The 13,522-nt window shown below is 53.7% G+C and overlaps 1 protein-coding gene across 2 annotated transcripts in view; it reads right to left on the bottom strand.

Moving 5' to 3' along the window:
- Positions 1 to 7,538, bottom strand: part of Camk2a (calcium/calmodulin dependent protein kinase II alpha) — a 61,006-nt gene extending 53,468 nt beyond the window's left edge. For both annotated transcript variants that reach the window (XM_059245816.1, XM_059245817.1), the window contains exon 1: positions 7,477 to 7,538. In XM_059245816.1, the coding sequence (XP_059101799.1) occupies positions 7,477 to 7,538 (62 nt within the window). The remainder of the gene's footprint in view (positions 1 to 7,476) is intronic.
- Positions 7,539 to 13,522: the final 5,984 nt, after the last annotated feature.

The following is a 13,522-nucleotide window of genomic DNA, read 5'->3' as shown; positions in this document are numbered from 1 at the left end:
CCCAGCTCTCAAGATCATTAGAAAGCTGTGGCCAGCAGAATCCGTTCGGAAGCAAAAGGGAAATCTTACATGAGGTGTTTTCACAGCTCTCGGCCCTGGGCCATCTTAAGCAGATCCTTCCTGTCGGTGACACTGATGTGCATGAAATGATGCCCGAGCCCTCTTTTTCTTTTCGTTCTTTTTAGGCAACGCTGTCCTTTCTTTCTTTTTTTCTTTCAGAGCTGAGGACCGAACCCAGGGCCTTGCACTTGCTAGGCAAGCGCTCTACCACTGAGCTAAATCCCCAACCCCGTCCTTTCTTAATGATAAGCGAGCAAAACTGAGCTATGCCAATTCCAGATGAGAGGCAAACTGCTGAGGGGAGGTAGGGCTGGGCCCAGGATGCCCTCGGCTTCCTGTCTCCACGGCACCTCTGTGAACAGATGGCCACATGCCACAGCATCATGCAACCAGAACATCCCAGGACCTGCTACCGAAACCTCGCCTCCCTCCTCCTGTCCCCGGCGGTGGTGCACCGCCCACTCCCGGGCTCCAGAAGATGCTGTGGGGACAAACTGTCCTGCACCCCCCCCAGCTCCAACGCCAACCCAGCAGAAGTCTCTCGGAGGACACAGAAGGCCTCAGAACCGGAAGATTCTGTTTGTTGAAGAGAACATTGAACCAACAGAAGTTCCAACATATTCCCTGTTTTGGTTGCACATGCCTTTTCTTGAATGGGTTACAAAAAGGAAAAATAGAAAAAAATATATGTGTGTGTATACATATATATATGTATATATATGACTATATATATATGTATGTGTGTATATATATATATATATATATATATATATATATATATATATAGTCAGTGCCTAGGGGCCAAGCCAGAATTGGACAAAGCAGGGGAAAAGCAAAGAGCCATCCTTGTCCACTACCTCTTCTGACTTGGTCTTCCCTTGCCATGGTATACACCTCCAAAGACTTGCTCCAGTGTCAAGAGAGGCTCTGAGAGCAGAGAGCCATGCCCTGGGGTAAGACGAGGCTGGAAGGCCCAGTTCTGTGAGTCACTGGCCTTCTGGGCCATAGTTCCTATCCACAGAGCAACAGCACCAGGCGCTGGGTTAGTCTCAACAAAATGGAGAGTATCCCAGCCCCGCCACCACGGTCCCCCAGATCATTCTTACAAGCATGTTTCTAAGTGAGGGCAGGGGTGCTGGTTAGGAAGGTGCCAGAGAGGCCAAGGGCTGTGAACAGGGGCTTGCCTATCTGCCTTAGTGCCATCTCCAGAGACTATTGGCACCAGGCGCAGTTCTGATCCTTGGAAAGTTCTCTCTGGTATTAAGATCAAATCTGCCTGTCTTTCTCTGCACATTCCGACACTCTGTCCTCTGTGACCCCTAAGTCCCTCACCAGCCAGGAAGAGAGGCCGAGTCCTAAAGAGGGCTCTGTGACCTGTTCAAGTTCCCCGACAACTCAGTACTTGACTTGGCTTCCAGACTCCCCCACCCTGCCAGCCTCCCCCTCTACGGACACAGGTCCTTGTAGGACCTAGCATCTGGAAGTTGGGGAATGGGCTCTGGAGATCAGAGAAGAGTGGGACCCCATGTGCCCCCTGAGGAGGACGTGTACCACTGACTCTCCTCACAGACTTCGCCTGAGCTGCACTGTGATTGGGAGCATATTCATGCCCTCTTCCTTCTGAAGAGTTTTCATTCAGCCTCCAGGCCCCAGTGCCACCTCCTCAGGGCATCCTCTCCAGTACCTCTGCCCCTCACAGGCAGAGCCTCAAGTCTCGTAGGTCCTGTTTGTGCTCTTAGCCCTTATTCAGCTGCATTTTAAGGACTGGAGGTTGGGGTAACTATCCCTTTGTCTTCGTTGTTGTTTGGTATTTCGAGACAAGGTGTCACTGTGTAGCCTTGGCTGATCTGGAACTCATTATGTAGGTCAAGTTGGCTCGAACTCATAGAGATCCACCTGCCTCTGTCTTCCGAGTCCTGGGATTACCACCATGTGCCACCACAGCCAGCACCCATCTAAATAATCAGTCCAGAAGAGATTTAGCTTTGGCTTTGTGGCAGATTGTGCACCTCATGAGGGCAGAGACCACGTGAGTCCTGCGTGTTGACACATGATGAGCACAACCCAAGTTTGTGGGGCAGAAACAGACGTGTGGAAATGGCCACAAGAATCACAGATAAATCCCTCCTTTATATCACCCCAAGGTATCAAGGCCCTCAATATTCTATGGCTCCGTAAGTCCCGGGGACCTTATAGCACCACCTGATACTATGTGCAGCCATGTACAGGGTGGGCGGCACTTGGCTTGCCTGAAGTGGGCTTTTCCTAACAGTTCTTAGAAATGATCATAAGACAGCAGGCCTTGGGCAAGTGTGCATCCAGGGACACTGTGAGCTAGAAGGTTTGTCCAGAGACAGGAAGTGGGAGAGAAAGAAATAGACCAGAGAAATGGAAAGAGATCTGTGGGGAGACAGAGTCCTGAAGCCCACCCGGTGCCGTCTTGCTGTTCCTGCCCTGGAAGGTGAATCCATACTATATGTTCTGTGCCAGCGCACGCACATACACGTCAGTGTGTGTGTGTGTGTGTGTGTGTGTGTGTGTGTGTGTGTGTGTGCACATGCGCGTGCGCACGCACTCACGTGCATTAGCCCAGAGGGCTGCCCTCACACCACACAGAGGGCTGCAGCTCCAGGCTGCAGGGGCTGCTGACAGCAGTGTCGCTGTGCTTTGGAGGGAGGCAGGAGGGAGGGAGGAGGCTTGGAGAGTGTCAGTGTGTCTCAGCCTGTGTGGGGGCGCCGGTGTGGGGGTGGAGGGCTGCGGCATGCACCAGAACATGTGCCTGCTTGCTGCTCTGATGTTGCGGAGAAGCCGGGGAAGGCTGTCCCTTTTCCTGTCCTCGCACCCCGCACCCCTCTCCCCCTGCCGTCCAGGACCTGTCTCCCCGTCTCCCATCCTTTGGCCTCTAACCCCTCTGTTGCAGCCTCGGACAGATCACCACCCTCCAGGAGGCGTCTCCATCTGTGCAGTGCACAGACAGTTTCCACAGCACAGGATCCGAGGGAGGCCACAGAGGGCATTTCAGACATCTCCAGAGACAGGACCCCCATTTTACTGATGGTAAAGTTAGAGTGTGCAAAGAACAAGTGATTCACCCAAGGTAGCCTAGTAAACTCAAGGCCGAATTGCGGCCAGAAAATGAACACCAGCTCATCATTATCCCCCTCACTGCCCCCTGCCACCACCACCAAGACCACACTGCCCTTTGCCCCTGGCACATGGGCAAGAGGAAAGCTCTTTCATTTCACAAGCACCTGATGGAGCCTTGCTCAGCAACCTCCCATGGACCAGGCCACAGTCCCTAGAGCTTTCCTGCCACCTCCTTTAGCCTCAGTCTGCTCATCTGTAAAATGGATCCATAAGCCCTGCCCACTTCCCTCGGGCATAAGCTAATGGACAGGAAGGTGCCATGAGACCCAGTGCAGCTGGGAGAAGGACTTGGGTGCAGAATGACCCTGACTCTAGGTGGGGTGTTCTCTCACCATGACAGTGCCCATTTTCCTTCCAGCTCTGCAGGGAAAGGGAAAATGGCCGAGCACATGCTACAGAGCGTTGGAGCTTAAGTCCCCAAGAGGCCTTGTACATCCAGCACCTAGAAACCCGATGCAGGGAGCTGCCTCCAAGCCAGGCCACCACCCACGGGTCAGTCCACTCAAGCATGGTACAGGATGAAAAGCCATGGAGAAAGGGCTTTGGGCTCAGGGGCCAGCCCCCAAGTCCCTGTCAACCTGTGGCCACCCACACTCCCACCAGCCTCCCCTCCCCTGCACTGCCTGAGTCAACTTCAGATCCCTGTTTCTAGAGAGAAAAGAGTGGGCTGAGCTCTCTCTCCTCCCTCCCCCCCACCCTCTCTCTCTCAAGTAAAATCTCCTCCTGAGGTTCTTTCTGTCCAGAGCAGCAATTGTAAGACTCACAGAGCAAGGCTCTGCCTCCCTAACCTCTGCAGGTCGGGGCAGATGCAGGCCTGGGGAGGCCTGGCTAGAGGAGGCTTCCTACCTCAGGGTCTACCTAAGCTCTCTAGGGCATTCCTTGCCCATCTCTACCCTCCCCCCCCCCACCATTACCCCCCTTCCTGCCTTTCTATTGATTCTGGACGTCAGAGAAGGCTGAGTGAGTGGAAGGGAACTCTGGGGGTTACTACCCTGGCCCACCCTGGCCCTGCAGCTGGCATTGCTGCCCACTCCAAGCAAGGGCTTCCATCCCAGGGAGGAAGAGAGGAGTGAGCTCATCTCTGGGTCCCTCGAAACAGCCCCATCTTAACCCGTTAGGGGACCCAGAATCAACTTCTTAGCTTCTCTGAATTTATGTGCTTCAGTGCCCGGGTATAGAGGGGATCTTCAGTCTGGCAGCATCTAGAAGTTCCAGAAACCCCTATTCAAGGCTTTATCCAGGCAGGAGAGGGAATCTCTGCTTGCACCCTAGGCTCCTCGAAGGCCACTGGTGACAAGCCAGTCTTCACTGGGCAGAATGCCAGGAAGTCTTCGTGGAGTGCTAGCCCTCTTCCATGCTGTGGCAATCTGAGCCCTGACAGGGGTTAACCGAAGTCTCTTTTTAGGTAACCAGCTGGTTGTGTGGACAGAGTTCTGGGTGGGGCTTCAGCATCTGGGTAGCCACACAGTGTCCTAGCTGGAAGGCACAGGATCACCAACTGAAGGATGAACTCTGCAGACAGACTTCTTCATTGCTTCCGTCACGGAAGAAGAGCCCGAGGAGACCTTGACCAACATTTCCCCCTCAACAGGATACCGTCTACACAAAGGTTGAACATTGAGAAGGCTCTGCCTCTCTGCCTCCTCCTCTAGGCTCGCCCGATCCTGGAGGATAACAGCCGCCCTAGCTGTCCTGCCAGAGGCCCACTGTGTGTCAGCCAAGCTTGAGGCTATGTCTTCACACACCATCTGTATAATCTTCACAGCCCTTTACAGCTCCAGCTTGCAGGTCAGAAAGAGTGGCAGCCCACCCAGTGTCACAGAGGGTCACGTGGGGCAGCCCCTCCCTGAACATCCACACCTCAGTTCAGGCTAAGGCTAAGGTGCAGAGCAAACGCCATCCGACTCGCCCTCCACGGGGTACCCTGGCCTGTGTTACTCAAACACCTGAGCCACAAAGCCGGCCCAACACAACCCCTTCCCCTTGGCACAAGTGCAGGTCCATGCACAGTCTCCTAAGGTCCCACATGCTCTGACCCTGCCTGCAACATTTTGTAGGTTTATGTATTTTTCTAGGGAATATCTATTTAGGCTTTCACCAGATTCCTGGAGGAATAAATGACCTAAAAAAAAGGTTAAGAGCACCAATAGTTCTGCAAGGAAGAGGTCTGAAATTGATTGGACAAGGCCTGGGCATCCCTGCCACTCTTGGTTTTCCTGCCATGGCCGTACCACTGTTCCTTGTCCCTTAAAATTCTGCCCCTACCCTAGCACCTCTTAGCATCCAGGCAGGCAGAGGGGCTGAGAAGGCCAATCAGGCACATGAGCTCAGTACTAATGATCCCCCATCTCTTCTCAGAGCAAAAGAGCACTTGGTGTTACTCTGATCCCTGGAATCACATCTCAACTCCATTTCATTGTGCTCTGTGACGCAGTCCCTGCCAGAACCAGCTGGAGTGGCTCCTGAAAGGCAGCTCCTGTCTATTCAGGAAGTCCTTAGGTTCCAGGTGCACACTAGACAGACTCTGGAAAGGGGTCCCAGATAAAGTTAAGAGACATTCCTCCAGAGCAGCCTTAAAAATTGTATTCCTGGCCCCCAACACAAAGCCACGCAGAACAGCAGGAAGTCTGGAGACAAACGTGAACACACATTTGCACAAGGGAGCCAGGCTATGTGTAGGTGTCTGGATAATCTAAGTGTGTGTGTGTGTGTGTGTGTGTGTGTGTGTGTGTGTGTGTGTGTATTCAGGGGCTATGCTTATACACAGCCATAGGTCTACCTCCCACACATATGCAGACACCAGCATAAGCTCACACATGCCTACAGCACCCACACACCCACATGAGCCCATGAGTCCAGGCAGGCCTCACACAGGCGTGCACACACACACACACACACACACACACACACACACACACACTTCCTGTACATATTCCTCAAGATATATGCACACTCAAGAACATTCTGTCGACATTTCTTATCTGTGACCTTATACACCTTATATACACACTCGTGTTCACTGATATTCACACAGCTCTGTCCTGCCACACATGTGCACACAGATGCATGTCCATACTTTCGCTGCAGTCTAACCAGGAGCATCCCTTGCATAACTGTGCACACACACACACACACACACACACACACACACACACATCCTTGCAGGGCACACTGACATTTTTAGGCTTTCCACACAAATGACACACTTGCACATCTCTTCGTGGTTGACTTGCACCAGTTTTGCATGCCTTTTCAGTTCACACTGTGCCCAGCGTCAGTTCTTATACAACTCCATCTGCTCCCCATGGAAGTCATATATAGCTTCTCCTCAAAAATGTTCACTGGTATATGCATCTCCGCATCTCACACCGGCACACATCTGTCCACAGGGCCCCTTGTCTCATATCCCTACTGCTACAACAGGGGCCGAACAGGGCTGGTACCGGCACTTCTGCGTCCGTGGGGCACTCTGCCAAACTGCTCCCCAAACTCCTGATGCATCCAGGACCCCCACAAGCCCCGCCGGGAACATCTAGAAACCTTCCCTTATATCTGTAGCCTGCTGATCTACCCCAGGGAACCTTTCTCTTGTCTGCTACCCCACCCCTCTCTCAACATCGGGCACAACACGATGGGTAACTTTGCCAAAGGACCACCATTTCTAGTGCACAGCCTGCTGCCACAGTGGCATCCCCTGCCCCCCAGCATGCTGATAGTTCCTCCCCTCCTCCCAACACCACGATCGCTTTCACGTTAACCCCTTCGGTACCGGAGCCCTTGCTCCTGGTAGGGAACTTGGGAAGGGGGAAGGGATGTGCCACTCTGCACAGTGTCTAATGTCAGGGCCTCCAGGTGGGTGGTGGTGAACTCTCTGTCACGACAGGCATCTAAGTTCAACTACAGAAAAGATTCCAGTCTGGACCCAGCCAAGTGGGAAAAATCCCTTTAAAATCCCAAGTTTCTAAGAATCTTTGGGCACCCAGATCATGTGTACTTATGTACATAGTTGTGTGCATATACCGTCAATCTGTTACCCTTTCAACACACACACACACACACACACACACACACACACACACACACACAAAACCAGGCTGTGTCAACATAAATGTGTCAACACCTGACTCTGGACACTCTGTGCACACACAGTGCCCCCAAATCATGCAAGACACCTCCCTCTGCATGCACCAGAGAGCTCCAGTCACACACGCCCCCTGCCCAAGAGGCTGATCCCCCATGCCCTCCAAGACTCCCTGAGGTGTGACTCACTTTCCTAGTTCTTCAAAGAGCTGGTACTCTTCTGTGAATCGGGTGCAGGTGATGGTGGCCATCCTTGCACTGGGCAGGCAGGCAGGCGAGGCTTTAGGCTGAGAACTAGGACTGGGATGCTGCTGCTCTGCTCCCAGAACTAGGGGCCCGCTCGCCTGCCCGTGCTCCTGAGTGCGAACGGAGAACCGGCTTGACTGACGAGCTTGGGGCTTCTGAGCAGGGCACTGTGGCTGCTCACAGCCTCGCGAGCCTTCGTCAGCATCCAGGTCCCCATGGCAACCACCTCCGAAACGCCCTGTTCCCGTTGCCCCGGTAACTGCCTCCCCAACACCTGCCTGCCTTCCACTTCAAAACCTGCTCCTGTGTTGCCCTGGCCCCCCTCGCCCCCCCCCCCCGTATACACACTACTGCAGGACTGTGTGGGCCCAGGAGCAAGTGGACCCCGTTTTCCCAGGGTGATGTGCTGAGGGGGATGGAGAAAGGGAAGAGAACAAACTTAGTCCGCAAGTGATCTTCTCTCTTCCTACCTCCCCCACCTCCAACTATAGGGCCCTTTTAACAGACGGGATGGGATTAAGTGGGGCAAAGAGGCAGTTGCTATGGTAACGGCTAGTGGGTGCCACATTCTGGGATGGTCCTTGAGAAAGACAGGATGTAGTTACCCTGGCAACTTCATCTCCTCTAGAGAGACAGGTATTGCCCCGTTGCCCTGGCAACAGCTGGGTTCTAAGGTTTACAGGGGAATGATGGCTAATTCATCTCTCTCTCCTTCCCCTCCCCCGGTAGTCTCTGCCGTCCCTCTGCTCCCTCTGGTCTGGTTGACTTGGCCTCTGCCTCTGTCCTTATTTTGCTCCTGCTCTCCCTGCTTTTTAGCCACTGTGTGTATCACACGGTCACTCCAGCTCGGGGAAGAAGTACAGAGCAGACCCAGGACTCTGGCTGCCTTTTCCCCCCTACCTGTCACCGCTGTGCAGCTGGGCCCCTCCTGAGGCCTCTTCCGCCAGCTCTCCCCACCCATGCCCCTAGAGGGACCGTGCAGATTTGGTCTCCTGGGGCTCCTGTCCCAGTTTCTGCTTGTGCTTCATGTCAAGGTAGAACTGGAGAGAGGCAACTCTAATGAGGTGAGCATGGCCTGGCTCACCCAGGGCTGGGCCAGTGGTGTGGATGTGCCCTGCCCTGGAGTCTTCTCTCCCGAACTCTAGTCATCTCTCCCGATGAGCTCACCTCTTCAGTGTATCAACCACACCGGCAGCCGCAAATCATGCCCCAAGGCAGAGCGTTTAAGACTAGTAATCTGAGTTCGAGTTCCAGCCCTAGCACTTCCTAGCTCTGTGACCCGGGGCAAGGCGCTGAGGAAGCTCTCTGAGCCCCCATATCCTTTTCTAGAAAACAGAAAGGAAGTCATTCTTGCAGAAAACTCCCATAAAGATGCAATGGCCTAAGGCCATAAATGGGCTCTGGGAAGTAGGCAAACCCGAACGATTCTCCATTTCCAGAAAGCAAAAAAGGAAGCTTGAAAGTGAGTCCATGGCCACTCCTACAATACAGCCTGGTCTTGAACTCTCCATCCCTTCCAGTCAGGAAAAAAAAAAAAGTGCCTCAGTGTGTTTCACAGGTGGCTGTGCAGAGGTCTCATGCCAGCATTTGTCCCCAGTGAGCAAGGGACAGATAAAAGGACCTGGAATTGCAAATTCGCTCAGTTTCCAACTTGCTCCTCAGAATCCATTCATCACTGTATTGCTCACCTCACTTGTGGACATAGTGGTACCTTCGATGATTCTCCAGTACCAACAAGTGTCTGACCCAGCCGAGGGAAGGGGACCCTGGAGACATCGGCGGGGAGGGGTGGGGGGGAAGGGGGCGGGGGTGCGGGGGAGGGGGAGGGGAAGGCTCTATCCCTCTTCCTGAGAGTCAGTAGAAGACTGAGGGAGAGCTGTTCAATTCAGCCACTTTTCTCAGGAAAGAAAAAAAGAGGGGGGAGGTGGAGGGGGAAGGAGGGAGGCGAGCCAGGGAGGAGGGGGTAATGGCTTAGCCACTAATTGCGCCATTACCACCTTCAGAAAAGGAAAAACCACTCAGTTTTGTTTCTGCACACAATACGCTTCCCGCTTCTGCCGCCAACGTGGCAATTCAGAGGCAGAGCAGAGAGGCCTGCGCTGGCAGGGCTGCGCAGCTGGTGGGTAGCAAGCAGGCACAGAACACCATGGCCAAGGCGAGCGGCACCGGAGGAAGGCAGAGGTGGGGGAGAGCTTCCATCCTCCTGCCTCAGACCCTCTAGCCCAGCGGGTCTCAGCCTTCCTAATGCTGCGATCCTTTAAAACAGTTCTTCACGCTGTGGTGAGCGCCCCCCCAACCTTAAAATTATTTTTATTGCCACTTCAGAACTGTAATTTTGCTGCCGTCATGGGTCATAATGTAAATATCTGTGATTTCTGACGATCTTAGGCGACTCTTGTGAAAAGGTCATTTGGTCCCCCAAAGGAGTCGTGACCTGAGGGTTGAGAACCACTGTTCCAGCCTGTTACCAGGCGAATTCCCAGGACCACCCAGCCACTGCTCAGGGGAAACAGTATTGATCAATTATTAGTGGCTACATGACTTACAGGCTGTGATTTTGAGTCAGTGTCCTGACTTCTCCTGGACCTCTTCAAGCGCAAAATTGGGTAAATGTTGCTCCTCACCTGTAAGGCTGTTTTGTGGCTGAAATGAGATGAACCCAGCGGCTGATACAGAAGGAATTATCATTAAGGAATTAGAAATCCTCCCTGGACCGTGGAAGCACTTTGGGGCACTATTCTCGGAGACCTTGCTGGGGGTTAGCTCATGGTAGACATTGGCCTGGCATTGGCTTTATTTGCAGTAATTTCTGCAAAACAAATGTCAAGGACCGAAAAAGAGGTCGCTGGGACCCTCACTTATTAGGGCCCAAGGGCATGGCAACTGCTTGAAAATCAGTAAAACACTAAAGGGAATTGCTAAGGCTGTAACCATGGAAATGTAACCCTGTGAACAGAGGTGGCCATCCTCTCAGACCAGTGCTGGCCTGGCCGCTGCTCCTGTCTCTCCTCGCGGATGAAATGCAGTGCTTGCTTGGCTCAGAGGCCAGCAAAGCATTCGGAAGAACCCCGGGGGCTCAAGGGAGCATGTGAAGGCACTGGCCAGCCTGATACCTGCCAGCCTCTGACCGGGACCATGGGGTCCTAACAGCGTTGTGGTCAGGGTGTCTGTTTGTCCTTCCACTTCCAGCTCCCTTCCCTGCCTTTCTCCCTCGTGCCCTCCTCCCTGGTACCCTCCCTTCCCTGACCCTTCTCTCTCACTGATGCCTTACTCTCCTGTGCATGTAGGGCTAGGGGACAGGCAGGTCCCCGGACCTTGGGTCCACCTGATGGAGGAGAATTTGCTGGACAGAAGAAGCAGGCTGTGGAGGTCTGTCTTAAACCTGCACGTGTGCATACCTCTTGGGACCGTCTAGAGACGAGTTTAGGGGTGCAGGCACCGGCTTTGATGGGCACCTGCATACCGAATGCAACAGTCACTCCGCTGAGGAGGCATGACCACTAGTTCACCACATCCTCTGTGCCCACAAAACTGGCAGCCGTGCCTAGTGGCAGCGGGCACCAAGGACTCAGCCATGCCTGTGTGGCAACGAGGCTAAGCTGATGATCGCACCGGGGTGGTGGTGGGGGGGGATTGGTTCTGCCAGACTTTCCACTCCCCGGCGCCACAGTAGGCATAACAGTGCAGCACGTGCACCCCATCTGCAACACGTGTGCGGTTCTCGAGCACAGGCCTGAGTGTCGTGGGCTGGTGGCCAGGGGTGGGAACCCTGAAGTTTGCTGAGCCAGCATGGCGACGCCAGAAAGAGATTGGCCGTGCCCATAGAGGGTGCCTTGTGTCAACGGGAGGAACAGAAGGCGGCTGGGCTGAGTTCCAGGAATGATGTGAGGGAGGCTTACAGCACTAGGGGCACTGTGACAGCCCCTCCAGGTGGTCTCACACAGATGCTAAATGTCACAGGGTCTTGCGGGGCCTGAACACGCACCACAGGAAAAAAACGTGCCATCTGAGTGATCCCGTGGGGCCTGTCCCACTAAGGGCAGCGGAAAGTGAGGGGCAGGCTCAGTAGAAAGTGGGCCAGGAAAGAAGGGATGCTGCGAGGGTCTGAGAAGAGGGGAACTGAGGTAGGGCAGTCTGTCGAGTAATGCCAGGCCTGAGAGAAGGGGAAGGAAGCAGCGCTGTGCCCTGAGGTGTCCCATGCAGAGGCCCTCCCTGAGTGGGCAGTGGTGCACACTCTGCAGTTAAAGGTCCCAATTCCTATGCTAGGACAGCTGGAAACAGAGCTTTCCCAGGAGTCTCATTTCCTCCTGGGAAGGTCAGGGACAAAACACTCATTCTTGGACCCCAAAGACAGGAAGCAGTTACTCCTACATCAGAGTCAAGTCCCATGCTAAGCATTTTTTTTCCATGACACTATTTGGACCTTGTAGCAATGTGATAAATACAGGTATAATGGTCCCATTCTGCAGAGCCATGACACACTACTTACTTACTGCACACTCAGGAATCATTCCAGGTCTGTGTGACTACACCATGCCTGCCCTGCATTATTAGGCCCCATATAGAGCTGAGAAGACCATTAGGGGCCACATATCCCTTAGAGCTGGGAACCAAGGTACAGAGAGTAGAAGCTGCCCTCTCATGGGTACACAGGTTAGTGGCAGTCAGGGCCACAGCCTGGAGTTACTGGCTCCCTGAGTGCTGCCCCTTCCTGTCACTGCCAAGATGCTAGCCTGTGTCCCAGGGAAGCCAGAAGTGTCTGAAGGAAGAGGAGATACAGCCCTGGCCCAGGCAGGTAGATGTAAGGCTCCTCCTGGCTATGCTAGGGAGCTGGTCATTAAAGGCAAGGACTCCATTGCCAGATTCCAGCTAAATAGCGGGTTCTTACCTGGAACTTCACTCCTCCAGCTAACAGGTCTGCTCCATCTAATCCAGCCCAGGGAGAAACACAGGCCTCAGAAAAGACCTGTGACCTATGGGCTGCCTCCGGGGGCCCTTCCACTCTGTCCTCTCCAAATGGACTTGGGTGACGTAAGCAAAGGCCTAGAGGTACTGTGTTGGCTAGTTTTAAGTCAACTTGACATAAGCTAGGGTTATCTGAAAGGAAGGAACCTCTGTTGAGAAAATGCCCCCATAAGACCAGGCTGTAGGGCATTTTCTCATTAGTGATTGATGGGGGAGGGCCCAGCCCATTGTGGGTGGTGCCACCCTGGGCTGGTGGTCCTGGGTTCTATAAAAAAGCAGGCTGAGCAAGCCACAAGGAGCAAGCCAGTAAGCAGCATCCCTCCATGGCCTTTGCATCAGCTTTGGCCTCCAGGTTCCTGCCCTGCTTGACTTTCTGCCCTCACTGCTTTTGATGATGAACCGTTATGAGGAACTGTGAGTGAAACATGAGCTCCTTCTTCCCCATGTTGCTTTTGGTCATGGTGTTTCACCACAGCAATAGTAACTCTAAGACAGCAGTCAACTGGGAACTGGCATATAGTATAGACTCAGGTGAGTGGGGAACCTGGACCATAGCAGAGAACAGGTAGTAAGTCACGCTGACCGCTATGCTGGGCCTCTCAGTACCATACCCCAAAGACCATCAACCTCAGGCACTAGTGGCCCACGAGTTCCTGGGGACCAGGTTGCAGACGGAAGCACGAATGATTCCTGGGCTACACTGGCGTCTCGGTTGAGGAGAAGCCAGAGTTTTTGAGCTCTGCATTGAGTGTAAGACTGAACAGAGGGAGGCTTGAGCCAAGCCTGCTCTTCAAGACTTCAGAAACAGACACCAGCCGTAGCACCAATTATGCCTTGTATTTCGGGGCCAGACTGACGGCAGAGAATAGAGCTTGGGGGGCCCCCCCCGGGAGAGAACCGGAAGCACCATGGATGGTCCTGCTCCTGTGGCCCCAAAGGGATCCTCAGAAGGGAAGTCGATGATGGGACTGGAAGGTGGAAAACCCTGTCAGGCAGCGGCCCTTTAGTAGTCCTCAGAGAAGCA

Source organism: Peromyscus eremicus, chromosome 19 (assembly GCF_949786415.1).
Source record: "Peromyscus eremicus chromosome 19, PerEre_H2_v1, whole genome shotgun sequence".
NCBI classification, from domain to species: Eukaryota; Metazoa; Chordata; class Mammalia; order Rodentia; family Cricetidae; genus Peromyscus; species Peromyscus eremicus.
The sequence above is the reverse complement of the archived record's forward strand: the minus strand, read 5'-3'. Positions and strand labels throughout refer to the sequence as shown.